This window comes from Hevea brasiliensis, chromosome 10, assembly GCF_030052815.1.
Source record: "Hevea brasiliensis isolate MT/VB/25A 57/8 chromosome 10, ASM3005281v1, whole genome shotgun sequence".
In the NCBI taxonomy this organism is placed as follows: domain Eukaryota; kingdom Viridiplantae; phylum Streptophyta; class Magnoliopsida; order Malpighiales; family Euphorbiaceae; genus Hevea; species Hevea brasiliensis.
The window spans coordinates 2,401,537-2,429,536 of record NC_079502.1 but is presented as its reverse complement, the minus strand read 5'-3'; the positions used below and the strand labels follow the sequence as shown (position 1 = coordinate 2,429,536).

At 35.5% G+C, this 28,000-nt stretch overlaps 2 protein-coding genes across 4 annotated transcripts; one reads left to right on the top strand and one right to left on the bottom strand.

Annotated features, from left to right (window-relative positions):
- Window positions 1-19: 19 nt before the first annotated feature.
- On the bottom strand, window positions 20-2,925 carry LOC110652490 (GDP-mannose transporter GONST3). Its single transcript, XM_021808099.2, has 2 exons — window positions 2,690-2,925; window positions 20-1,539 (listed from the first exon to the last, which is right to left on the bottom strand). Exon 2 carries the CDS (start codon window positions 1,523-1,525, stop codon window positions 398-400), a length of 1,128 nt encoding a protein of 375 aa, XP_021663791.2. The 5' UTR covers window positions 1,526-1,539; window positions 2,690-2,925; the 3' UTR covers window positions 20-397.
- A 3,218-nt stretch (window positions 2,926-6,143) lies between these two features.
- Window positions 6,144-27,655, top strand: LOC110652252 (uncharacterized). 3 transcript variants are annotated; one of them, XM_058128896.1, is made up of 9 exons: window positions 6,144-6,416; window positions 7,230-7,978; window positions 8,462-9,684; window positions 9,926-10,187; window positions 10,287-10,493; window positions 11,774-11,947; window positions 26,427-26,621; window positions 26,740-26,853; window positions 27,052-27,655. In XM_058128896.1, exons 2-9 carry the CDS (start codon window positions 7,292-7,294, stop codon window positions 27,379-27,381), a joined length of 3,192 nt encoding a protein of 1,063 aa, XP_057984879.1. In that variant the 5' UTR covers window positions 6,144-6,416; window positions 7,230-7,291; the 3' UTR covers window positions 27,382-27,655. The 3 variants fall into 3 exon arrangements, with proteins under 3 accessions (XP_057984879.1, XP_057984881.1, XP_057984880.1); XM_058128898.1 differs by lacking the exon at window positions 6,144-6,416 and adding an exon at window positions 6,581-7,012; XM_058128897.1 differs by lacking the exon at window positions 6,144-6,416 and having other exon boundaries at window positions 7,019-7,978.
- The last annotated feature ends 345 nt before the right edge of the window (window positions 27,656-28,000 follow it).

Genomic DNA, 28,000 nt, shown 5'->3' with positions numbered 1-28,000 from the left:
AACATAACAAGAAAGCTACTAACAATCAAAATAATTGGGCTCTCTGCTACATTTAATACATTTTTGGCCCACATGAACGTCAACTTTAAAGACATTACTGCTGGACTATTTGGATAAAATTGTTCTAACAAGAACAAATCAATAGATTGTAACAAAACATCTGACTGTTTTTCTTGGTCTAATAAAACTAAAATCTGTAGAATAAGATACAAAAGAAAAGCAAATATCACCAAAGCCACCTAAATTTCCAACCACAGAAGTTCTGTTCAAGCACAGGCTATCCAGCTATCTGTAGGCAGGCTCTTAATATCTGATTTTCCATTCCAACAATTTGCCAACTAATAAACCTAATCCTGATCTTTTAACATGGAACTATCATATTGTCTTTGGAACAGCCTCATTTTCCCTGATGAGATTCAGTATCTTCTTTCTCGTTGTTGTTGCTTTCTATTTTGCTTTGCATTTCTAGTAGCTTCTGTTGTTCTTCCTCAGTATCTTCTGCTTTTACCTCTGGAGCAGACTTGGGCTTACCTGTGGACTGCTGATACAAAATTCCACCTAGCATACAAATGAGAAGCCCAATTGTGCCAATTAACGAGGAATGCTTATCCCAAATAACCAGATTGATTACAACCGTCAACAGCTTGTTCACCACGCCAAGAACAGTATATCCTGTGGCAGAAATTGCCTTCCGGCAAGAAAACCCAAAGAATGAAATGGATAAACCAAGCATGCAAGACAACCCAACAGGCAGAACCACCTCAAAAGAGTACCAATCTGACTCATCAGAGATTTCATGCTTTATCTTCTTCAGTTCACCCATTATAAGCAATTCCAGAGGAAATAGTAGGAGGGCTTCAAGATTGTTGTACAACACAAGACCCCATGTGTTTAAACCTATGGTCATCACAACATGCTTAATGTATACGAAATCTACAGTCATGCTTACCAAATAAGCTAGAGCCCAACTATAGGCTGTGACTGTGAACTGGTAATCTGTTAGAACATAAAGCACACTTCCTCCAAAGATGGTGGCAAGCGAGAGCCATGTCTTCAATGATGGCCATGGCTGGTGCAGAAACAGTGTTTCTCCTATTGCAACAAATATAGGGACTACAGAACGAAAGACAATGAAGGTATCAACATTGGCATGAAGTAAGAGCTCACTGTTGGTAAAGAGTGAAAGGTAGAACATAATGGCTGCAGGTAAGAAACGCCACATGGTCAAAAGGTCAAGTGGGTCATGCTCCACAAGCTTAAAACATCCACAGACAAAGACACCTGCAGCACTAGTGAAATACTGTAGAGCAGTTAGAGCTCCAGGATAAGGGAATTTCATGACAGCCCACTTGTTGATGATGGAGAGCAGAGATGCTGAAATGCAATATCCAGCAGCTATACCATAGACAGAAGTTTGATGAAGTAAGCTGCTATACCAGGTTGGCTCAATTTCATTGGCAGGAGGTGAGGATCCTGGACCTTTTTGGTCAATGCTAACTTTAGGATTCTCCACATCGTCAGACATCTGAAAAGGAATTTCTAGCAGGGAGAAAAATCATATCGTTAGGATAAAGAGATAATTTACTCACATATGACGGGTAAAAAATATATCATGAGTTGAGTTTATGGAAGCATTCTAAACCACATGTGCACACATGCATGTAACCTTTCCAACAGAAAGTAAATTTTTTTCATGATATACAACAGAAAGCAAAGACAAACATATTAAATTCCCCAACAAGCTGGAACTTAAACTTTCCTTCGCAGCCCGTTGCCAACTCTTCAAAAAAGTTATGCAAGTTAACAGTGAAATTCAAGGCTTTCCAATTGTGATTCATCATTAATGCGCAATCTCTCAATTATGCCCAGCAATGAAACAAAGATGATTATATCAAGAAAGAGTGAAAAGCTACCAACAAAAGCCACCTGTCTCAACCCACATTATAATTTATTGTAAAATCCAACCCCACACTATTGAATATCTTCAATCACATTAGCTAACTTCGCTGAATCAAAAAAACTGGTTAACTACACATAGCGTAGCTGCAATCAACTTTCATCATAGTCATATTGTTCAATTGTCCACATCAAAAAACAAAATAACAACGAATCCTAGCTTTCAACTTCCCAGACAACTCAATTTCACCTTAATTTGATCTACATTTGCCAACCTTGAACCACCCAAACTATCCATATTACAATGTTACACTTAGCAAAATTTTACCACCTGCCTGCTTTGTCCAATTATTTCAGTGTTGACCAAATCACTATCACTAACATAACCTACTCCCCTACCCTCCCCACACCCACCGCGCCGCCCCCCCAACCCCGCCCCCCCCCCACAACAACCTCTCTATGTTATGCCAAAATTTCACCTAACTCAGACTGTCACAACAAATATACACCTCACTACCCACAAAAATTAAAAGAATTTTTTTTAAATAAAATCATGACACTTAACATCGCCAACAACTAAGCTGAGCTAAGATTAATAGAGGTTTATACAACCACATTGAAAAATGAAAGAAATTTACAACCTCAGTTTAGCCTCTAATTCCACTTCCGCAGCCTACCCAAATCAAAGAACCCAAAAGAATACACATTGTTTAAATCAAAGAACCCAAAAGCATACACGTTGTTGAAACAGAAAAGCAAAGGAACAAATAAGAGAGGAGAGGAGAGAACTGACTGTGGATCTCTCACTTCCTCGCAGAGTGTGCTTCTCCTGGGCTTCTATGAGAAATTCGAAGTGAAGCTCGTTTACATAGAGGTGAGTTTCAGAATTGCGAAGGAACAGATATGGAAAGTGAGGGGCTTCGAAATCAAGGAAGGCTCAAGGCTGTACCCAGCAAGGGAAACTGAATCAGCAAGTATCGCCGTAAGTCACTGCCTCATAAATAGCAAAAATGTAGCGGTAAATAAATTGTGCTCGTAGCCATTTTAGGTGTGGTAATAGCTTTATTTATTAGGCTTATATATATATATATATTATTACCTCCATTTTTGAGAATTTTTATTATCTTTATTAATATTTTTATTTTATTATTTAGCTGATAATATATAAAAAATGGATAAATCATTTTTATTTTCATAATTATCATATTTAATTCATAAAAAAGAAATCATAGAATTAAATAGTTACTAAAAATTACTATCAAATAAAATATGTTTTCCATCATTTCAATAATTTAAATGTTTTATCAACTTGATATACATCTTTAAATTAAGTTAATTGTTCATATATTTAATTTTAAAATTTATATTAAATTTATCAATAAAAAATTCTTATGATAAGAAGGTGTTATATATTTGATTTGTAGCTTTTTTTTAGATAAAGTTTTAAAAAAAATATTTTCATAAAAAATATTTTCTGTATTATTTAAAGTTTAGATATTAACAAAATAAGCCAATAAAAAATTGTCAAAGAGAAAATCAAGTTATTTTTTGACGGAAACTAACTTTTTTTAAAGAAAAAGATAATTTTTTATTTTTTGAATTTGGATAATTTTATTAAAAAATAAAAACATTTAAATTAAATAAATATCAATTATTAATTTAACATGCAAATAAATAATAAAAAAATTTTAAAAAAAATTTATGAAAAATATTTTTTATATATAAATTATTTTTCTCAAGAAAATCAGGTACTTAATATATTAATAAACTTTTTTTAACAAAAATTTTCATTGGGTAAACTATATAGAATTAAATAATTTTATAGCAAACCAAAATGTCTAAGGAGCACATGGGATCTTTTGACTTTAAGTTTTTGGAGTTGCTAATATGTTAGAATAAAGAAGTGAATATAGGCAATATAGGAATAGGATAATGAAAGCTTTGCAAATATATTAATGCAATATTATTTTTTTCAACTTTCATGAAGTTTTTTATTCAAATCTTAATTAAAAAATAAACAATTTTTTAAAAATTACATATAATATAAAATCAAACTCATGTAAAAATGAATTTAATAATTGTTATATTAAATATTTATATCAAAATATATATATAATTAATTAAAAAATATATATATTATATAAATATTTAATTTAATGATCGATGAATTTACCCTCGCATAAGTAGATGTACCTTTTTATTATGAATGCAATATTAGTATACAAAAGTAATAATAAATATTCCATCCATCCTCATTTTATTTTAAATTTCTTCATTTTGGAAATGGAAACTATAAGGCTTTTCCATTATAATCCCATCAAAGAATCTAAAATATTATATTTACATATTTAATGTCAAAATAAATAAATAATATATATATATAAACAAATATAGATAATAAAAAAAACTAAATTTTATTTCTTTTAATAAAAAATAATTATTTATAAAATTCACTATTTAATGTAAATGATAGAAGCCTTTAAAAATGTAAAATAGGTTGCCTTTATCTAAATATCAGATGATGATTGGTGTATTGCTTGCATAATGTCCTTTTGATGATAATGAGTGTGAAAATCTTTCTTTCATTAGCAAAATCATGAGTAGCCATTAGATTAGAAGGTTCAATATTGAGATTTAATTATTCATACTTTTCATTTTTTAAGAATGGAAATTTTTATTTATGCACCATTTACATAGGTTTAAAAGAGATATATTTAATATAAATTATTAATTTTATATAAAAAAATTATTTTTACATTAATATATACAATATAGATATTATCCTCTGTCTAATATTGGTTGCTTTTATCAACACTCAATTATTCTTCATGTTGTTTTATATATCAATAAGGTGTTTGTGCTATATATAAGAGTTAGATAATTCTTATTATAAGCTAATTTTTTAGTAGAATTAGACCCTGTTCATTTTATTTATATATTATAGAGTCTATCATATTTAAACATTGGACCACTCATAGATGTGTTTCTCTATAAACTTTAAGTTTCATATATTCATATCTGGATATAAGGAGAGTGTGTTATTCCTCCACTCCTTAATCTAGTTTTTGAGGTAAAATTGAGTTTGATTTATTTTTTCTATGCCTTAGCTTCAAAACATCATAGAATTTATGCTAAGACTTTATATTTCGTTAAAACATTACATGTAATTCAATATATTTTTAAGTGAATTTAATATAAAATTGTTTTGAATGATAATAAATTTAATAATTATTAAATTAAATATTTACACATAATTAATTGTAATATGTATAAATTAAATATTTATACAAAACTAATTATAGTATGTATAATGAATATAATAATTTGAATATAAATATTTAATTTATTAGTTATTAAAATTATTATCATATAAAGTTTAATTTATAATATCCTCATATTATATCTTTATACACTAAACATTGAATTAGGAATAATTTTTTGAATTAAAATAAAAAAAAAACAAAAAATTCATATTCGATGAATCCAACTTTTAACTCAATTTATTTTGTTATTAAAGGTGATAATTTTTTATACTTGACTTAATAATCTAATTGGAGTTCATAATTCTTTTAAATATACAATAATTATTTACAAATTTGAAAATCAAAATTAATAGTGAATTTGATGTTTTGTATAATCCGATTTGGAAGGTGATCCATTTGAATTTGATATTATCAATTAAATTTTGATAAAAATTAAAAAAATAAATTCATTTTTTCGAAACTTAAATAAATAAAATTATTTGTTTCAAAGAAAAATAACATTCTAACCTTAAATAATATATAATTTATAAATTAATTCAGATATAAAAAAAGTTTTTTTTATATAATAATTTGAAAAATAATTTAAAATAAACCTTAATTTAGATTATTTCATTTTTAATTAACTTAAATAAAAATATCGAAAAATTTATCACATTTAATCACATTAAAATTCTTAATAACTAATTAATCTCGATTATTTTATTATGAAAAGTAATCTAAATAATATATTAAAGGACTTAAGAATATATTTTTAACATTATTATAAGAGCTGCAATGAGAAAAAATATTTTTTTAATTATATTAATTAAATAATATTTAAAAATATTTAAAATTAAATTCATAAATTTTAATAAAAATATTAAAATAATAAAAATGCAACAAGCCCAAAAGTGTTTTTTTTTTTTTTCCTTTTTTTCTTTCTATAAAAGAAAGAGTAAAAATGTGAAAAAGAATCTTCAAATGATAAAAAGAACTTGATTAGATATGCGTCCTTTCCTGCTCCCTAGTGTTGCAATCCATCCGCAACTTTCCCTCTCGACTCACTAACTGGTGTCCAAAACAAGATGAAAACGAAACCTCAACTCAGTCTCTGTTAACAGCTCCTGCGTATTCTCTTTTATAACACTGCACAACTAGTTAAAAAGTACATTTTTTATGTTATTATTCTTAGCTTTAGCTTCTCATTCTCTCCTTTCTGACATTTTCTTCTGTTCTTGAATCTTGATTCCTTTCCTGCACTCTACAGTCTTTCTTCAGGTAACCCACTTGAGTAATTTTGTATTTGATTGGATAAAGTGGAGTTTTTGGGTCTTTTTAACTTTCCTGGATGAGGATTTTACTTGCTGCATTGCTTTGATTGAGGGAGCTTTCATATTGGGTCTTTTTTTTTTGGTGGGTTGTGGGGGGGGGGGGGGGGGTGGGGTTTGGTTGTGGGGTGTGGGTTTGGTTTCACTTCAGTTGTTTTGTTTTGTTTTTGGGTGTTGATTTTAGCTGAATCTGATTTCTTTTAGAACATAATTATTATTTTAATGCTTCGGTGACGTGTGTGGTTTGCCTCCTTCTGCACTTTTCTTGGATTCTCTGCTTGTGATGCTTATTATTCTGTGTGCGATAGTATTTTGTTTTGATCTTTAGTTTGTTTAAATGATGGTTGTTTTTCTTTCCCTATCCCTCTACTTCAAAATTGCATTTCTTCTTTGAAAAATTGTAATCAAATCAGTTCAAGTAGTCTGCCTTTCATTACCTTTTGACTCTCTCTCTCTCTCTCTATACAGTCACAAAATAGTTATGGTTGTTCAGTGGTTTCATTTGTGGAGGTCCTCTTCAATGATATAAAATATTTATGGTCTAAGGTTTGATTTACTTAATTTTTTTTTTTTATTTAAGCTAATGCAAAGCATGAATGGGCTAAGTCATACTCAGAAATATTGCTATTATAATTTGTATCTGAAGGCCTGCCCACCTTCTCTCTCCCTATTTACATCCTTATTTCAAATTAAATTTGTGTCTTTCGTCACAATTTATGCAGTGTTTTCTGTATTGACTTCTAGTTTTTAAACTTTCAATCAGTTTAGCACCATTCTAATTGATTGATCAGACCCAACAAAAGCGAAACCAGGATTCTCACAAAAATGGTTCTTGGTCTAAGATCAAAGAACCGAAAAGGCACTACAGTGTTGGTTGATTACCTCATTCACATACAAGAAATCAAGCCTTGGACCCCATCTCAGTCTCTGAAATCTGTAGAATCTGTATTGCTTCAATGGGATAATGGTGATCAGAGTTCTGGGTCTTCCACTTCCAATATTGGAGATGGAAAAGTTGAATTTAGCGAGACTTTCAGGCTTCCAGTTACATTATTCAGGGAAACATCCAGAAAAGGCACTGCTCGCGACAGTTTCCAGAAGAACTACTTGGAGTTGAGCTTGTATGAAGTTCGAAAAGGCAGGGCAATGAAAGGTCAACTATTGGGATCAGCAGTTATAAACCTTGCAGATTATGGAATCATCAAAGATACCATAACCATAAGCACTCCTATCAACTTCAAGAAGAGTTCTAAGAGTACAGCGCAGCCAGTTCTTTATGTTAATATCCAACCATTTGATAGAGATAACTCTAGCTCGTCTAAAGAAGTGTCACTGGACAAGGATGGAAGTGAATCTGTTTCAGAAGTGACAAATGAAGGGAATGATGAGGAAAGTGAGATTGCCTCATTCACTGATGATGATGTTGATGATAATATTTCCTCACATTCATCAAGGACTATTTCCTCTTTTGCTTTTGAGTCTGGTAAAGGTTCACCAGCTCAAGATGAAAAGGTACAATTTTCAATTATAATTATTCCTTACTTTGATCCCCTCTTCAACAAATTGCTTTTTAATGTTGAACATTGTGCAGATGTGACCAGAAAATTTAAGATCTTGCGTTTTGTAACATAAAATTGGATTGGATTAGAACTCCAGTTTATGGAATTGAGCTTTATGACTTTAAATCAACTTTGAAGTATGTGAAATGATAAGCAACAAATAGAAGTATTCCAACTATGCCTACGAATTCAAATTCCATTGCTTGAACTCCTTGGAATCAATGCGTTGATGTTTTCATATTCATTCGTGCAGCTTTTGGTGTTACAGATTGATTTGATGTTGATTCAGTACAAATGTTTTTTTAACCTTTGCCAGACTTGTGAAGTATGTTGTTATCTTTAGGGGTTGTATCAGACAGCAGACAGCATTATCTGTCTGCATGGAATATTGGTGTTTCTTTATAGGCAGTAACAGTGTGTTTCCCTTGAACTGCAGAATTTGACTGGATCAGCAACCAATGATACAAGGAAGGTTAATGGGGAAACCACTCTACCCTCTGGTGTTGCAAATTCAAACCCAGATTTGAATACCATAGCTGAAGCTTTCAAACATCTGAATGGAGCTTCATCCACTCCATCATCAACAGGCTTATCATCTAATTTGCATAATTGCATAAATGATCTTGGGGCCAAAATTATGTTGTCTGATAATTATTTTCAGGTGGGTAAAAACTCAAACCACGTAGATCTTCAAGTGTCTCAAACCAATCAAGAGGCTGGCAAAAAAGGTTCAAATGGTGAAAAAATTGGACTAGAGGTAGCTAAAACTAGTAATTTACAAGTTGGTCTTATGGAAGATAAACTCAAAAAGGAGAAGGAAGATAGTAGACAGGAAGAGGATCTGATGGTGTTAAAGAATCATAGTTTAGAGGAGGAACAATCTGTTGGTAGGTTACCTCAAGAACCTATGAAAAGACAAGTCAATTTAAGGAGTAATACCCTTGCATCCAACAGGATGTCAAATGCAGTGCAGGGCAATACACGTAGAGATAAATTAAAGCGTCTGAAGTCCGTTCAACAACAGTTTCATATAGCTGAAAGTGATGAACCCTTCAACAATATAGAGTTCGTGAAGACGGCAAACAAAATTGGTGTTCCTGAAAATTTTCACAAAGGTGATTTAAATTACATATCAAGTGAAAAACAAAAGACAACAAACCACCATTCTGACAACAAAGTCCAATTGAAATCCGAAGTTGAAATGCTTGAGAAAGAGTTAAGTGAAGCTGCTGCTGAAGAGGTTGGCCTTTACCCAGCTGTTGTCGGGCATGGAAACTCTACAAACAAGGTTCAGCTTATTGAAAAGGCAAGGGAAATTGATGCTCCTGGAGACATTCACAAGGTTGATGAGAGTTGTGCGCTAAGTGAAAGAGAACAAACAGAAAGCAGCTTTTCTGGATTAAAAGTTGAATTGGAATCCAAAGTTGAAATGCTCAAGGAAGAGCTGATGGAAGCTGCTGTTCTTGAGGTTGGCCTTTACTCAGTTGTTGCTGAGCATGGCAGTTCTGCAAACAAAGTTCATGCTCCAGCCAGGCGCCTTTCAAGGTTCTATCTTCATACTTGCAAGGCAATTTCACAGGCTAAGAGGGCAAGTGCAGCTAGAGCTATCATCTCAGGATTAGTTTTGGCTTCTAAAGCTTGTGGAAATGATGTTCCAAGGTATGTCATAATGCCAGTTTTATCCAACTCTACAAACCAAGCTTGTTAATTTTAGCATATTTTAGTTGACAAATTAATTATCATGATTCATGAATAAATAAAGATCCTAGTTTATAAAATTAAAACCAGGTTTGCCGATGAATATAACACTGAAGCTTTATTTTTTCAATGGTGATAAAACTCAATCATGCAAGGGTACCTTGTGGAATAACTTACTGAAAATTCTAGCCCCTTTAACCAGGTTAACTTTCTGGTTGTCAAATTCAATTGTGCTGAGAGCAATTGTAAGTCAGGTTGTTGAGAAATTGCAACTTGTATCAGCACCGTCTATCATTGAAAATGGTGGTCAAAAGGGCAGTTGTGAGGCCTCTCCTTATGAAGATGAGAAAATTGATAAATCAAAAGGTTCTGATGAGTGGGAGGAATCTCAAACATTTATAGTAGCATTGGAAAGAGTTGAAGCTTGGATCTTCTCACGAATTGTTGAGTCGGTTTGGTGGCAGGTCAGATCATATTTCTCATGGCTTATGCAGCTAAATTCTGAAAATTTTAGTATAAAAATTGAAATGTGCTTACATTGGCTTCTGTTGCATGCACTCCAGACTCTGACTCCTCATATGCAGCCCACAGCAGTGAAGGGCTCAAATTCAAAGAAGACCTATGCTAGGAGGTATGGATTGGGTGACCAAGAACAGGGGAATTTTGCTATTGATCTATGGAAAAAGGCTTTTAAGGATGCGTGTGAAAGGCTGTGCCCAATTCGATCTGGGGGACATGAATGCGGTTGCTTGCCTGTGCTCGCTAGATTGGTATGTTTTGTGTTGCAATTTCCTTCCACAGTATATATTATGGTGTAGAATTTTCTTTTTATGATTAGTTGTTTTTTCCCCTTCAAGCGGGAATTTATCCATCTTGTCATTTGCACTTTATTTGTTCCAATTCTCTCAATGGTGTGTTCATTTGAATGGTTTAAAGAGTGCCTTCAAGGTAAATTTGAGTTTTTGCCATTTTATCATTTGCATATTACTGAGTCGTGGAAATGTAAACTGTGTTCAGATCCCTACAATGATAAACAGTTCAAGCTTTGGCTAAGAATGATCCAAATCCTCGAATTAAGTTATTTTTCCTTACTTTTTTCCTCCATAGACAATGAGCCTTGATGCAATGGCAAGGCTCGTCCATTTTGACGTGGAGATCACAAGTTCAAATTACAAAAACAACCTCATTGCAAATTAAGTGGAAGAGCAAGTACATTTCCAAACAATGTGGGAGGCCTTGCTCTCTGGGACACCCCTTTTTTTTTTTTCATCCGTCTAAAAGTTTTGGTCATATTTTTGCTGTCATTCTTACTATACTAGGATTGAGTTAGGAATATTTCCTTGTTCAATTCATGCTATGAGAGGTTCAAAATTAACAGCCATGTGCTGAATGGTTTGAAATGGATGCTTGCTAAGTTGCTATAAACCTTGCCACTGTCCTGTAATTCCAGTTTTGTTTTTTCTTGCTTTGAGGAGAACACATTTTCAGATATATCCACTACTGTGCAGTATACTATATATTCAAACAACCAACATTCTTCAATTAAGAATCTTCTCAAATCTTTTTTTTAGTTTATTTCCTTCCAGAACAGTGATCTATTTCCTATGAGAAAAATAAGCATGTTCCACAAGCGTTATTTTTACTAATTCAGTGGACACTGCATTGTATTTGGGTTTTTTCCATTTTGTAGCATCATATTTCTTGTTAACTTCCATTCATAGCTTCTCTGAGGTCTTGTACTTTAAAATGTATTTAAAATAAGAAAATGTATATGTTACTATTTATAAAAAGATGAGATCTTGATCTATTTCCCATGAGAAAGCCAGCACATTTATCTATTTCTCAGAAGCAGCCGCATGTTTATCCCTTTTCTATGAGAAAAATGTAGCCTATTGAACTGTTGATTTTTACAAATTTTACCCCAGCTGGACCTTGACCATCAATTTTCCACCTTTGGGCCAATGTTCACTAGCTACTCTCATTTGTAGCTCTTTCATTATATGCTTACAAGTTCTTACAGATATATGACACGTTTCAGTTCTGTTTCTAGGTAATGGAGCAGCTGGTGCATAGATTAGATGTGGCCATGTTCAATGCCATTCTTCGTGAATCAGCAGACGAGATGCCAACAGATCCTGTTTCTGACCCCATTAGTGATCCAAAGGTCCTCCCAATACCAGCTGGAAAATCAAGCTTTGGGGCTGGTGCACAACTGAAAAATGCTGTGAGTGATAGATATTCTCTTAGGCTATGTGCATTTATTAAAACTGGTTTCCCTATGAACAATGCTATCTGCCTAGAGGCCCAGAAAAAATTTTCAAGGAAATTGCTGTTGAGAAATATGTCAAATGAATTGATTCTGCATAATTGATCTTATTGACTACTGCTTAGACTAGTAAGGAAGATTCCTTTTGAATAAACATATTGTTCTTATGTGCTTCTTCTAGGAGGAACGATCAAATGGCTAGTGCTAGGGATGAGCATGAGGCGGCTTTTCCATTACCCATATCTGTCCCACCAGGGGCAGGTTGGATATACCCGTATTTAAATTTTAATTTTTATACTCTCCTATTTTTTAAAGGATTTAATAATTTCTATCTTAAATTAAAAAAAAAAGCATGTGACAAGACTAAAATTAATTTCTATTTCTATAAACATATAGGTAATAAGTAAAATTTGATACTAAATTTTATAATATTAATAATTTGTACATATTAAAAATATATGAATTATATATAGAGTCAATGTGTTACGTATCAAAGGAGGAAGTATAGAAAGAAATAGTGAGTAGTTAGAAATGTTGGGAGTTAGTTTAAAGAGTTAGCTTGGGAGTATGTTTGGCGGGAACTAAGAGAGAGGTATTTACTAAAGTTGCTGAGCTGTAAAGTTGTTGAGCTGTTGTTAGGTTGTTACTAAGCTGTTATATAAAGCTCAATAGCTATTCTTGTATTTTCATTTTGGAACAATAATCAAGAAATACAACACTCTAATCTTCTCTTCTTTCTATCTTTCCTTCTAATCTTCTTCTTCTCTTCTTTTCTAAATCTTCTATAATTCTTTGTTAGGGACTCTTACCCTAACAATTGGTATCAGAGCCTGCCGAAAGGGAATTGAGTGGGTGTTCACTGCATTGCTGTCGCAATTATAACTAGGTCAGTGGTGGTTAGTTCTGAGATGGTTAGGATTGCAGAATTGGAAGAAAGATTTAGGGTTATGCAGGAGAATGTGGATGGAAAATTTAATACAATGGAGGAAAGATTCACTGGTATGGAGGGGAAATTGGATCGGGCTTCTGCTGATAATGATGCATTAAGGCAGGACCTGAGAGCCTTCATGAGTATAATGGTAAAGGAAAAAGGGGCGGAAACTCCAATTGAAGAAAATGGAATTAGAGAAACCGAGAGTAGGGGTTTGTTGCCAATTCCAAAGGATTCGGCTAACTCACAAACAAAGGATCAAGGCAGTATTGCAACTATTGAAGGTATGAATCCATTTCTGCCTAAAATTGAATTAGTTGCTTTTGATGGGAGAGAACTTAGGGTTTGGCTTAGAAAATGTGTAAAATACTTTGAAGTATATAAAGTTCCTATGGATCAAAGAATTGGGATTGCAAGTTTATTTTTGATTGATAGGGCTGATGCTTGGTTTCACAATTGGCATAAAGGGGCAAGTCATACTTAGGAAGAATTTGAGAAGGGACTATGTGGGAGATTTGGGGATCTTGGATTGGAAGATATTGTAGAGAAATTTATGAAGTTGAGGCAAGAAAATTCTTTAGATGAATATTTGGATTTTTTTCTGGGTTCATGGGAGGTCTTAAGGATGAAATAAGGTTGATGGTAAGGATGTTGAAATCTGCAACTTTAGCCTAGGCAATAGAAGTAGCTAAGTTGCAAGAACAGCTGCTAGATACCAAGAAACCCAAAACATTTACTAAGACCTATACCTATAATTTTGTTAGAAGCACTGCCAATTGCAATTCCAATTCTCCTTATTCCAATTCCAAAAATTCTCAAGCATACCCTTACCCTCCAAAACCTCCTATCATAGATTCACAACATAAAACCACCATTTCCCTACCTATTACCAATAAATCTAATTCTATTGTCAGTTTACCATCTGTTAACCAAAGTACCAATAATTCTAGCTCTTCTAAGCCTACTAGTCAGTCCTCTGTTACTACTAAATATCAACCAAAACCTTGTTATAAATGTGGAGACAAGTATTTTCCTGGTCACCAATGCAAACCTAAAACCCTAGCAGCAGTTCATGTGTGTGAACAGGAGGAAGGAAATGGGGAGGAAGTATGGCATGAGGTACCTGAAGAGATGGATGAAGTGAATGAGCAGGGGAAATTAATGCTGTCAGTACATGCTGTAGAGGGTAGTGATGGAGTAGACACAATTAGAGTGCTGGGAGTTCATAAGAACAGGGAAGTAATAATACTAATAGACACTGGCAGCAATAGTAGTTTTATTAATAGAAAATTGGCTGAGGAATTGAAGCTGTATTTGGTTCAGACACCTAAAACTGCCATAGTTGTAGCTGATGGAAGGAAACTGAGTTGCAATCATCAATGTAAGCATTTTAGTTGGAAAATGCAATCTTATAAGTTCCAGTTTGATTTTAGAATTTTGGAACTGGGGAGTTTTGATATGATTTTGGGAGTAGATTGGCTAAAAAGCTTTAATGCAATATTATTTGATTTCAAGGCATCTAAAATTTCTTTTAAGAAGGAAGGAAAAGAAGTGGTATTGCAAGGAGTAGGGAAGGCAAGGGCAGCACCTGTTTTATATGCTGTAGTTTGGATCAGGCAACAGCACACAATGGTGGAATGAGGGGGTTGAGGCAACGCCGGCGATGCTGATCGGAGTCGAAATGGCCAGCGGATGCGCCTACACGCGCCGGCGAGTGAAGAAACGGCGAGAACCTGAGTTGGGCGCGTGAGCCTCACGCGCTTGGATTTCGGCGGCCGAATCAAAGGGGACAGCTGGTTGGCGGCCAAGGTCTCTCATGAGTTGGGTGGTGAGAACAAATAGATGACCTAGGGTAATAGTGGGTTTTAGTCCAGAAACAGACGAGAAAAAAAAAAAAAATTCCAGATTTAGATTCCTTAATGAACCTGCTCTGATACCATGTAGAAAGAGATGATTCTCCTTAATTTCAATTAATCTATACATGGGTATATATATATAATTGATTTCTATAATTGTGTTCTACTAATTAGGAAGAAATCCTAAACAAGAAATCCTAAATAGGAATACAGAATATAGAATATACAGAGAAATAATATAGTGATTGACTTTCCATAACTGGATTTAATTGAGCATTTACCTAAATCTAAAGGTAAGGATACAATCTTAGTGGTTGTTTGTAAATTCACTAAGTATGGTCACTTTATTCCATTGACTCATCCATATTCTGCTTCTACTGTGGCCAAGCTATTTTTAGATCAGATTTTTAAGTTGCATGGAGCACTTCAGTCCATTGTTTCTGACAGAGATAAAATCTTTACTAGTTTGTTTTGGAAGGAGTTGTTTAAATGTTTGGGAACAACACTGGCATTTAGTACAGCTTACCATCCTCAATCTGATGGTCAGACTGAAAGACTTAACCAATGTTTAGAAGGATATTTGAGATGCATGGCTCATTTGAAACCCTCTACCTGGTGCACTTTGCTTCCTCTTGCAGAATGGTGGTATAATTCCTCTTTTCATAGTGCTATAAAGATGGCACCTTTTGAGGCATTATATGGTTATTCACCATCATTTCTCCCACTAATTCCTATGGACTCTCCTACTGTTGGAGTTGTGGACACATTATTGCAAGAAAGGCAGCAATTAGATAAGTTGTTGAGGGAGAATTTATTACTAGCACAGAACAGAATGAAACAGCAAGTGGATAAACAAAGGTCAGAAAGACAGTTTGATGTGGGGGAATGGGTATACTTGAAGTTGCAACCTTGTAGACAAGCCTCAGTATCTATTAGGCACTCCTTGAAGCTATCTCCTAAGTACTATGGGCCTTATCAGATCATTGCTAAGTATGGTACAGTAGCTTATAAGCTACTGCTGCCTCCAACTTCTTCCATACACCCTGTATTCCATGTTTCAATGCTGAAGAAGAAATTGGGGAATAATGTGACTCCATTAGTTGATCTGCCAACTATGAATGAAGAACAAGTGGTTGTGGCACCTGAGCAAGTTCTGCAAACCAGAACCATTACTAGAGATCAGCAAACTGTGTTGCAAGAGTTGATTAAATGGCAGAACTTACCTCCTGAAGATGCAACTTGGGAAGACCATTCTTTTATATAGGCCCAGTTTCCCAATATTGTACTTTCTTGGGGACAAGAAAGCTCTAAAGGGGGAGGAATTGTTACTTATCAGAGGAGGAAGTATAAAAAGAAATAGTGAGTAGTTAGAAATGTTGGGAGTTAGTTTAAAGAGTTAGCTTGGGAGTATGTTTGGCGGGAACTAAGAGAGAGGTAGTTACTAAAGTTGCTGAGCTGTAAAGTTGTTGAGCTGTTGTTAGGTTGTTACTAAGCTGTTATATAAAGCTCAATAGCTATTCTTGTATTTTCATTCTAGAACAATAATCAAGAAATACAACTCTCTAATCTTCTCTCTTTCTATCTTCCCTTCTAATCTTCTTCTTCTCTTCTTTTCTAAATCTTCTATAATTCTTTGTTAGGGACTCTTAACCTAACACAGTGCAGGTTAAAATACTTGAGATGCATATCTACTTCACTGGGCAGGTAAAATCCACCTCATTAGGGTCAGTATTCGGCAGGGCCGACAAAATTGCTATCCCTACTTTGTACCGTAATCTTTTAGCCAGTTTTAGACTGATTCTTCTTGATAATGTGTGGAAGAATTAAAAGGGCTATGGATAATAAGCCTGCTAAAATTGTACTTGATGATGTATACTTTCTAATTTTATTTGGTACCAGTCTGTTAGGGTTAGGGAACCCTAACAGAGAATTATAGGAGAAGTGGGTAAAGAGTTAGAAAAGAGAGAGAGAGAATAGAGAAATAGTTGAGAGAGAATTCGGAAGTATTATTTCTTTGATCAATCTTGAATGAATTACAAGATTAGCTTGTTTGAGAATTTATATCTCAAACTCAGCAACTACTTCTCTAAAGTCAAACATAGCAGTTATCAAATCTGTTACAGAATTAGTTATACACTCTAGCTTTCTTTCCCGCCAATATTTCCCTTCCTATTACTATTATACTTTCTTCTACAGTATGTGACAATACCCAACCCCTCCCGGCCATTAGCACTTTCTTGTGAACCATGCATGTTAGATAGGCTTCAATACACTGGTTAACCCTCTCAGTTTGGCCATCTGATTTACGGTGATAAGCTGAACTCATAGCCAATTTAACCCCCAAACATGTGAATAATTCCTGCCAAAATAGACTAGCGAAGACTTTATCTCTATCTAAAGTAATTACTTGAGGAACCCCATGAAGTTTAAAGACAGTGTCCAGAAAAACATGAGCTACTGATGTTGCTGTATAAGGATGTGACAGAGAGAAAGTGTGCCACCTTTGTCAATCTACAAACTGCTACTAGAATAGTGTCTTTACCTCTTGACTTTGGAAGACCCTCAATAAAGTCCATAGAAATTTCCTGCCAAGCTTGGGAAGGAATGGGAAGAGGCTGCAACTTCCCTAGATAAGGGCATGTTTCAACCTTACATTTTGCACATACATCACAAGACTTTATCCATTCCATCACCTCTTTTAACATACCAGGCCAAAAGAAATACCTCTTCAATCTCAAACAAGTGACATTAACCCCTGAATGGCCTCCCACAGCTGAATTATGATAAGTTTGCAACAAGGTATGTTTCAAAGCTATAGAATTCTCCACATACTACCTATGGTTGTAATATAGCACACCATTCCTCAACTGATAGCCTGCAATAGCAGTAGGGTCCAAAGAGAGCTTGTGAATTAACTCTCTTGCTTTATCATCCCCTTCATAACTGTAGAAAGAGATGATTCTCATTGATTTCAATTAATCTGTACATGGGTATATATATACAATTGATTCCTATAATTGTGTTCTACTAATTAAGAAGAAATCCTAAATAAGAAATCCTAAATAGGAATACAGAATACAAAATATACAGAGAAATAATATAGTGATTGACTTTCCATAACACTCCCCCTCAAGTTGGAGCATAGATGTTAATCATGCCCAACTTGTTACAAATGTAGTCAATCCTAGCTCCATTCAGAGCTTTTGTGAAAATATCTCCTAACTGCTCTCCAGTTTTGATGTATCCTTTTGAGATGATCTGTTGTTGAATCTTTTCACGAATAAAGTGACAATCAATCTCAATATGTTTGGTCCGCTCATGAAACACCGGATTAGAAGCAATATGAAGAGCAGCTTGATTATCACACCACAATTTCGCAGGCAGGGAGGTCTTAAAACTTGTCTCATCTAGTAATTGAAGTATCCACATTACCTCACATACTGATTGTGCCATGGCTCTGTATTCGGATTCAGCACTAGATTGAGAAACTACATTCTGTTTCTTGCTTCTCCAAGACACCAAATTTCCTTCAATAAAAACGCAATATCCAGTAGTTGATCTCCTGTCAACCTTAGATCCAGCCCAGTCGGCATCTGAAAAACATTCAACATTCAAATGCCCATGATTACCATATAGCAAACCTCTTCCTGGAGCGCCCTTCAGATAACACAAGATTTGTTCCAAGGCTTCCCAATGAGCAACAGTTGGGGAAGACATAAACTGACTTACCACACTAACGGCATAAGCAATGTCAGGACGAGTGACTGTAAGGTAGTTCAATTTTCCTACCAATCTCCTGTATCTCTCTGGATCTTCAAACAACTCACTATCTCCTGCTAACAGTTGTAAAGTTGGAGTCATTGGTGCGCTACAAGGCTTAGCACCTAATTTTCCTGTCTCTGTCAATAGATCGAGGACATATTTTCTTTGAGACAAGAAAATACCCTTCTTACTTCTCATAACTTCGATACCCAAGAAATACTTTAACAATCCCAAGTCTTTGGTCTGAAACTGAGTTTGGAGGAAGGTTTTAAGAGATGAAATACCTGCAGAGTCACTCCCAGTGATGACAATGTCATCCACATAGACTACCAAGAGAATTAGACCAGCCTCAGATTGCCTATAAAATACTGAGTGATCACACTTACTCTTTTGCATACCAAATTCCAGTACTGCTTCACTGAATCTCCCAAACCATGCCCTAGGACTTTGTTTCAAGCCATAAAGAGACTTCCGAAGCCTACAAACTTTACCCAACTCCCCCTGAGCAACAAACCCAGGTGGTTGCTCTATATACACCTCCTCCTGAAGATCACCATGAAGGAAAGCATTCTTGATATCCAATTGATGCAGGGGCCAATCATATGTAGCTGCTAAAGAGATAAACAAGCAAATAGAAGTAAGTTTAGCTACAGGAGAAAAAGTATCAGAGTAATCAACCCCATATGTCTGAGCATATCCTTTTGCTACAAGGCGTGCTTTTAACCTAGCCACAGAACCATCAGGATTTACCTTTACTGTATATACCCATTTGCAACCAATAGCTTTCTTACCAGTGGGCAAAGGCAATAGTTCCCATGTACCATTAGCATCTAAAGCCTCCATTTCCTCTTTCATAGGATCACACCAGCCAGGATGAGACAGTGCCTCATCAACAGTATTAGGGATAGGAACAGAGTCTAAAGAAGTAACAAAATACCGAGAACAAGAAGACAATTGATTATAAGAAACAAAAGAAGAGATAGGGTAAGTACATGAACGTTTACCTTTACGAAGAGCAATGGGTAAGTCTAGATCAGAATCATGATCAGTATGAGGTACAGGATCTCCCAACGAAGTAGCTGGTGGAGGATCTGAGTCAGGAATCTCCAATTTCCTGGAATAAACATAAACAACGGGAGGTCGAGTAGGTCTAGAGACAGAAGGAACAGGCTGTGGGAGAGGACTAGACATTGGTTGGACAGTATATATTAAGCTATCATCCTCCTCCCCCTGACTCTCATACACAGATGATGGACGAAAAAATGGAGTGGACTCAAAAAATGTGACATCTGCAGAAACAAGATAACAATTAAGAGTAGGAGAGAAACAACGGTACCCTTTTTGGAGCCGGGAGTACCCAAGGAAGACACATTTGAGAGATTTTGGATCCAATTTAGTAACCTGTGGACGAACATCACGCACAAAACAGGTACAACAAAAAATACGGGGTTAATAGGGAACAAAGATTTTGTAGGAAACAAAGTAGTATAAGGAATATCCCCATTAAGGACAGAAGACGGCATACGATTGATCAAAAAACATGCCGTAGAAACTGCATCCGCCCAAAAGTATTTAGGTACTTTCATCTGAAAAAGAAGAGCACGAGTTACCTCAAGAAGATGACGATTTTTTCTTTCGGCCACGCCATTTTGGGATGGGGTATCCACACAGGAAGACTGATGAAGAATGCCATTTTGTGTCATATAAGGCTGAAATTGTGCTGAAAAGTATTCTTTGGCATTGTCACTTCTTAATATACGCACATGAATATTAAATTGAGTTTTGATTTCATTACAAAAGGCACAAAAGATAGAAAACAACTCAGAACGATTCTTCATTAAATATAACCAGGTGACACGAGAGTAATCATCAACAAAAGTAACAAAATAACGAAATCTAGTTTTAGATGTAATGAACAAGGACCCCAAACATCAGAATGAACTAACTCAAAAGGAGATGAAGCCCGTTTATTGACTCTAGACACAGAAGGCAAACGATGATGTTTTGCAAACTGACATGACTCACATTCTAGTACTGATAAAGACTGAAATTGAGGACACAGCTTCTTCATGGTAGACAAAGAAGGATGACCCAATCTACAATGAGCTTCAAGAGGTGTTAAGGTACTGGAGCAAACAAGCGACTGCGGTACATGATTTTCCAGAATGTAGAGACCACCTGACTCGCGTCCTCTACCAGTAATCTGTCGTAAGATCACGAAATAAACACCGGGGAAAAAGAAATAGAACAATTTAAGGTACGAGTAAGTTTACTAATGAAAGTAGATTAAAAGAGAATTTTGGTAGACACAAAGCAGAAGATAAAGAAATTGTGAAGTCGGGTTCGATTCAGCCTAACCCATGACACAAGAAGTAGAACCATCGGCTAAAGTACTTGAGAGGAAGTGAGATTAGACTGAAAAGCAGATAGAAGACTAGAATTACCTGTCATGTGATCTGTCGCACCAGAATCAATAACCCATTTGGATGAAGAAGACACAAGGCATGTAGTTGATTTACGACTCGTGATCGCGATGTGAGGGAACTGGTAGGCTTTAGAGATGCACGATCGGGAAAATTGTGCAAAATCCTCTGCAGATACCAAAATAGTTTTCTCGAGAGGAAGATCTTGTAGAATTCTCTCACGCCATATTTGCCATCCGTGATCGCTGATTTTTCTCTGAAGTTGCGGACAATTATATTTTGTATGGCTGTGCTCATGGCAATAATAACAAATGACTCATCTTGAGTCTTGATTAGAACTAGCCTCTCCATTACTGATTACTTACATCTGTAATTCCTCCTCTACTTCCTCTTCTATTACCTGTTGTCCATTTGGATTACGGCTAATAAGAGTACTCTTGTAGGTGTGAAGATTGAGTACTCTCTGCATGAAGGACCCGTGTGAACGCTTTCATGCAAAGAGGAAATCTCGGAATCGAGAGGATCCGAGATTTAGCGATCTCATACTCAAGGAAGGCCTGCAAGAAAACTCATATGACTAGTTGCTCCGTTGGGCTGCTGAACTTTCACATCGTGACTAAAAGGCAACAATACATTAAGTTCCTCATATACCCGTTTAAAATCCATAAAATAAGCCGTGAGAGACTTATCCTCTTTCTCAAAGACGGTAGAATGCCTTACAAACATCATAAATACGGAGATATTCCCTTTACGAATCTGAAAATCTAAGTAATCCATCAATTCCTTAACAAATTCACAGTGATTAATTAAACTAATTACCTCACTATGAATCGAGTTCCGAAGCTGCAAAAACAACCGAGCATCCTCCCTTAGCCAAGTTTGTCGTGTATCATCAGTGGGTGGATCTTTAGTAAGGTGATCATCCTTATCAATGCTACGCAAATAGACCCTATGATCTTACTCCACTCCGTAATTCAAACCATTAAGTTTGTGTTCCGTGATCTTAGTCATCACCGGAATCACATCAGAAATAACATTCTTATTGTCTGCCATTTGTTGAGACAAAGAAAACTAACCGAAACGCTAATCCAAAGTGCTTAAAGCAGCAAAATAACCCAAAATCACAAATCAAGCAAATACCAAAATAGGATCTGAGAGCCAAACTTCAGAAGTCCTTTAATGGTTATACTGGACCAGGCAACAGCACACAGTGGTGGAATGAGGGGGTTGAGACGACACCGGCGATGTTGATCGGGGTTGAAACGGCCGGTCGGCGGCCAAGGTCTCTCCTGAACTGGGTAGTGAGAACAAATAGTCACCCTAGATTGATGACCTGCTCTGATACCATGTAGAAAGAGATGATTCTCATTGATTTCAATTAATCTGTACATGGGTATATATATATAATTGATTCCTATAATTGTGTTCTACTAATTAGGAAGAAATCCTAAATAAGAAATCCTAAATAGGAATACAGAATACAAAATATACAGAGAAATAATATAGTGATTGACTTTCCATAACATAGTGATTGACTTTCCATAACAATAACTCTCCACTAGTTGCTGCATCCAAGTAGGAACTACCACAGATTGAATAGCACAAGAATGGAAGTCTGCTAGCCTTCTTGACAAAGCATCTGCCACCTTATTTTCAATTTCCTTCCTATACAGTATCTTATAGTCCAACCCCAACAACTTAGAAATACCCCTTTGCTGCAAATTAGTATGTAACCTCTGCTCAAGTAAGTATTTTATACTTTCATGATCAATTTTAATAAAGAATTGATCTTGTTCTAAGTAATGTCTCCATTTACTTACTACAAAAGTGATAGCTAAAAATTCCTTCTCACACACAGATAAAGCCTTACTCCTAGGCCCAAAAGCTTTAGAAATAAAGGCAATAGGATGCCCTTGCTGTTGTAACACTGCTCCCATTCCCCAATTACTAGCATCTGTCTCAATTACAAATAGCTTAGAAAAATCCAGTAGAGCTAAAATTGGAGCTGTAGACATCACTTCCCTAAGCTTCTCAAAAGCCTTTTGAGCAGTAGCATTCCAGTGAAATGAACCCTTCTTCAATAAATCAGTTAGAGGCTGACAAATAACCCAATAATTCTTGATAAATTTCCTATAATAGCTTGTAAGTCCCAAAAAAGTCATGAGATCTTTGACTGAAGTAGGAACAGGTCAGTTTACCATAGCAGCAACCTTCTTTGGATCAGTAGCAACCCCCTGTCTTGAGATGATATGCCCAAGATATTCAATTTCAATTTGCCCAAAGAAACATTTAGATTGTTTAGCAAAAAGATTTTGGACCTACTGTACCTCAAACACTTGTTCCAAATGCTCCAAATGACTCTCCATATCCTTACTATAAACCAATATATCATCAAAAAAACACCAGTACAAATTTCCTCAAGAAAGGTTGGAAAATGTGATTCATTACGGCCTGATATGTAGCAGGGGCATTAGTGAGCCCAAAAGGCATTACTTTAAATTCAAAATGCCCATGGTGTGTCCTAAAAGCAGTCTTAGGAATACGCTCCACCTTCATCCTTATTTGATGGTAACCAGCCTTCAAATCTATCTTAGAAAAGATCACAGCCTCATTCAATTCATCTAGCAAATCATCAATAATAGGGATTGGAAACTTATCCTTAACTGTCAAGTCATTAAGTTTCCTATGGTCAATACAAAACCTCCATGTCCCATCTTTCTTCTTAACTAAAAGAACAGGGGAAGAATAGGAGTTAGTGCTAGGTTGAATGATGGAAGAAGAGAGCATATCTTTTACCAATTTTTCAATCTCTGCCTTCTGGTAATGGGGGTATCTGTAAGGCCTAATGTTAGCAGGCTGAGCATCATGCTGTAGAGGAATAGCATGATTGTGACTTCTAAAAGGTGGCAACCCTTGAGGCTCTTCAAAAATGCTACTATATTTCTGAAGTAATTGTTGCAGTCTCTCATCACACCCAAAATTGGAAGTAGTTGACAACAAAGAGTGGTTAGAATCTATAATACTGAGCAAAGAAGTCTGAAAATCCTTACAATCTTTCCTTAATATATTGGCAGAATGCCATAACCCAGACTGCAACTTACCCTCCCCAATGTCGTGCAAAACTACTGATTTTCCTTCCACAGTAATGGTAATTGTTGATGCCTCAAAGTCAAACAGTACTGGATTATGCTGCTTCAACCAATCCATTCCTAATATCACATCAAAACCCTCTAAATCCAGAATCTTCAGATCAAAATTAAACTCATAATTGTTTATTTTCCATTTAAATTGGTGACACTGTAAATCACACCCTAACTTCCTCCCATCTGCCACTGTAACAGCAACATATGGTGTATTCACTAACTCCAATTTCAACTCTTGGGCAACTCTTTTATCAAGAAAACTTGTGGTACTGCCACTATCAATTAATACTACCAATCGCCTATTCCCATGCAGCCCCAACATTCTTATAGTATCAATTCCATGACTACCTTCTAATGCATGCACTGACAAAGTATTGCCATCCAAATTCCCCCCTTCCTCCATCTCCATTCCTGCTTCAAACCACTCTTCTTCACCCCCATCATCCTCTTTTACCTTAGTATATATTGCATTTAATGATTTTTTATTACATTGGTGGCCTGGAAAATACTTGTCCCCACATCTGTAACATGGTTTAGATTGGTTCTTAATAGGGTTTGAAGAAGAATTTGCTGGTATAGGTACTGAAGATGAAGTTGCAAACGGTGGTAGACTGGAAGAGTTGGTACTGAATTGGTTTTTAGTAATTGCAGGATTGGTTCTGTCAAAGTTAGGAGGTCTTGGAGGATATTGATAGGACTGATCAGGTTTGACATGTTGATTTGAATAATTGGAAAAAGATGGAGTTGAAGAAACTGCAGATTGGCTTCTAAAAGGCTAAGAAAAATTGCTGGCATTCTTAGGCCTTTTACCAACTTCCAATGCTTGCTCTTGCAACCTGGCTACCTCAATAGCCTGTGATAAGGAAACAGGCTTCATCATTCTAACAACCAGCCTTATGTCATCCTTTAAACCTCCCATGAAAGCAGATAGAAAATAGGATTCCCCTAATTCAGGCATCAATCTTTCCATTCTCAATCTCAAATCCTCAAATTCATCTTGATATTCTTCTGGAGATCCTTCCTGTCTAAGCTTCATAAATCCTTCTACTAAATCTTCTAATCCTTCATCCCCAAACCTACTACATATTGCCTTCTCAAACTCCTCCCAAGAATGTACTCCCCCCTATTCCAATTATGGAACCATGCATCTGCCCTATCTACCAAAAACAGGCTTGCTATTGGTACCCTTTGGTCAATAGGAACCTTATAGATCTCAAAATATTTCTCACACCTCTTCAACCAAACCCTAGGTTCTTTCCCATCAAAAGTAACCAACTCTATCTTAGGCAAAATCTGTGGCATACCCTCCATAAAAGAAAATTTTCCAAAGTTATTAGGGTTACCTATATTCTGTAAATTCTGGATCCTTGTAGGATTAGGTAATAAAACCATGCCATTTCCCAAAACTGACTGAGATCCAATATTTTCAGATCTACTTGCACCTTCCCCAAAATTACTAACTTCCTTACTCCTTCCAGCGCTCATATAGACTCGCAATTCTTCTAAGATGAAATTCTGACCCTCAGTTTTCTTCATCATATCTTCTTTAAATTCCTTCAGATCTCCAACAGTTCTTGAAGCCACTTCTTGTAGATTCCATTTAACTTCTTGCAAATTCCTCACTTGTTCTTCCAGCTCAGCAATCCTTACCATGTCAGGACTCACTACAACTAATCTAGTCATATTTTCGACTTCCAGGAACCAATCATCTACTGATTCTTGGATCTAATTGCTCTGATACCAAATGTTAGAGTTAGGGAACCCTAACAGAGAATTATAGGAGAAGTGGGTAAAGAGTTAGAAGAGAGAGAGAGAGAGAGAGAATAGAGAAATAGTTGAGAGAGAATTGAGAAGTATTATTTATTTGATAATTCTTGAATGAATTACAAGATTAGCTTGTTTGAGAATTTATATCTCAAAACTCAGCGACTACTTCTCTAAAGTCAAACATAGTAGTTACCAAATCAATTACAGAATCAGTTATACACTCTAGCTTCCTTTCCCGCCAATATTCCCCTTCCTATTACTATTATACTTTCTTCTATAGTCTTTGACAATCTCACAAGTTGCATGATTTTTGCCATATTCTAGTAGCTTTAATTGATATGTTGGGGCTTATGTGTTAATTCAAGGAATCTTTAAATAAAGAAAAGGGAATTGGAAAAGGGGAAGAAAATGGTCAGAAGATATTCTTGAATTGCCTTCTAAATTCTCTGTAAATGATTATGATGATGTAGAGCATTTTATTTGTGTTAATTGTGAGCAATTGGCTCTCTTGGTTTCTCTTGATCTAAGGATCTTTATTGTCTTCATGCTACACAGGTAGGAACCTGGTCCAGATGGCTCACAGATTTATTTGGAATTGATGATAATGACTCTCTGGAAGATGCGAATGAACTTGACAGCAACAAGACAGAATGTGAGACTTCATTCAAGGCTTTCTACCTCCTTAATGCATTGAGTGATCTCATGATGCTTCCATTTGAAATGCTTGTGGATAGGTCAACAAGAAAAGAAGTAAAATACTGAACTGAGTTTTTCCCATTTTTCTTTACCCTCATTCAAATACATGCTTGTTGATATATTTGATCCTCATGACATTTCTTTTATTCTGTTTAAATATGATCATCTGAAGGTATGTCCTATATTTGGTGCGCGGATCATTGAGAGAGTGCTTAACAATTTTGTCCCAGATGAATTCAACCCAGACCCTCTCCCAGAGGCAATCTTCGAGTCCCTGGACTCTGAGGTTAGTCCATTCCTTAGATGACACTTCTAGTCTTTGAAAATTATTTGCTTCCCTATTTGTTAAATGTCCTGCATGCTGTTTTCTTTGGATGGGAGTTACCTGGTCTACGTGACCAGTCGTTTTGATGACTGACTAGTACAACTAACAGCAATCATATGCAAGAAATGCAGCACGTAATCTTGTCTTCTCTTGATTTAGGACCTTGCTGAGGATGTGACTGAATCCATCTCAAGCTTTCCATGCATGGCCACTCCTACAATCTATTCTCCGCCACCAGCAGCTTCACTAACAAACTTTATAGGAGAGGTGGAAAATCAAACACTGCAGAGGAGTGGATCAACCGTGCTCAGAAAATCTTACACTAGTGATGATGAACTTGATGAGTTGGATTCACCAATGACTTCGATCATTATTGACAATTCCAGGACTTCTGCTCCAACAGCATCAAATTGGATGCCAAAAAGTAATGGAGGCCGGAAGGTCATTAGGTATCAACTCCTCCGGCAAGTATGGAAGGATGGTGAATAGCTTTGCTCGTTACCCTGGCTCATTCTCCCCCAACCCCCCCCTCCCCCCCTTCTCTCCCTCTCCCTCTCCGTTTGTCGTATGTGTATATAGAGACGTAATTTTTGTAGGCTGGTTGATTTATTGATGTTTTGAGTTGTAAATTTTGTATTCCATAAGAGCGGACTACTTAAGAGAGTTTTTATGCGACATAGATTTTTCATCCTTATGTTGCTCCACTCTGTTTGGATAAGATTGATGGAAAGATAAATAAAGGTAAAGAAAGGTAAGTAAGTTATGTACTCTGTTTTAGAAGAAGATGAATTAATGAAGGTTAATGGTAATCAAGGTAAGCCTTATTCTTCGTTACTCCTCAAATTTCAATTTACCTCAAATTGGGGTGCAAAGAGAGAAGGTGATGTAGAACAAAGGAAAAGAACTAAGAAGAAGGAGAAATCAAAGATCAATTCTTGAAAGAGAATTAATTCTCAAGATATTATTAATCTCATAAAAATTATCATAGCAAAATTTGTCTAATAACAATAGAAAATATAGGTTTTATTTATTTAATTAGAAATCTCAATAACATTAGGATTTTAGAACCCTAATTTAATCTTAATTAGGAATACTAAGATTGAATTAG

Bases quoted from the DNA above. Each gene is read 5' to 3' on its own strand.
- LOC110652490 (XM_021808099.2), bottom strand. From the start codon at position 1,525: ATGTCTGACGATGTGGAGAATCCTAAAGTTAGCATTGACCAAAAAGGT.
- LOC110652252 (XM_058128896.1), top strand. From the start codon at position 7,292: ATGGTTCTTGGTCTAAGATCAAAGAACCGAAAAGGCACTACAGTGTTG. The intron at 7,979-8,461 runs GTACAATTTTCA...CTTGAACTGCAG, and splicing joins CACCAGCTCAAGATGAAAAG to AATTTGACTGGATCAGCAAC. The intron at 9,685-9,925 runs GTATGTCATAAT...CCCTTTAACCAG, and splicing joins TGTGGAAATGATGTTCCAAG to GTTAACTTTCTGGTTGTCAA.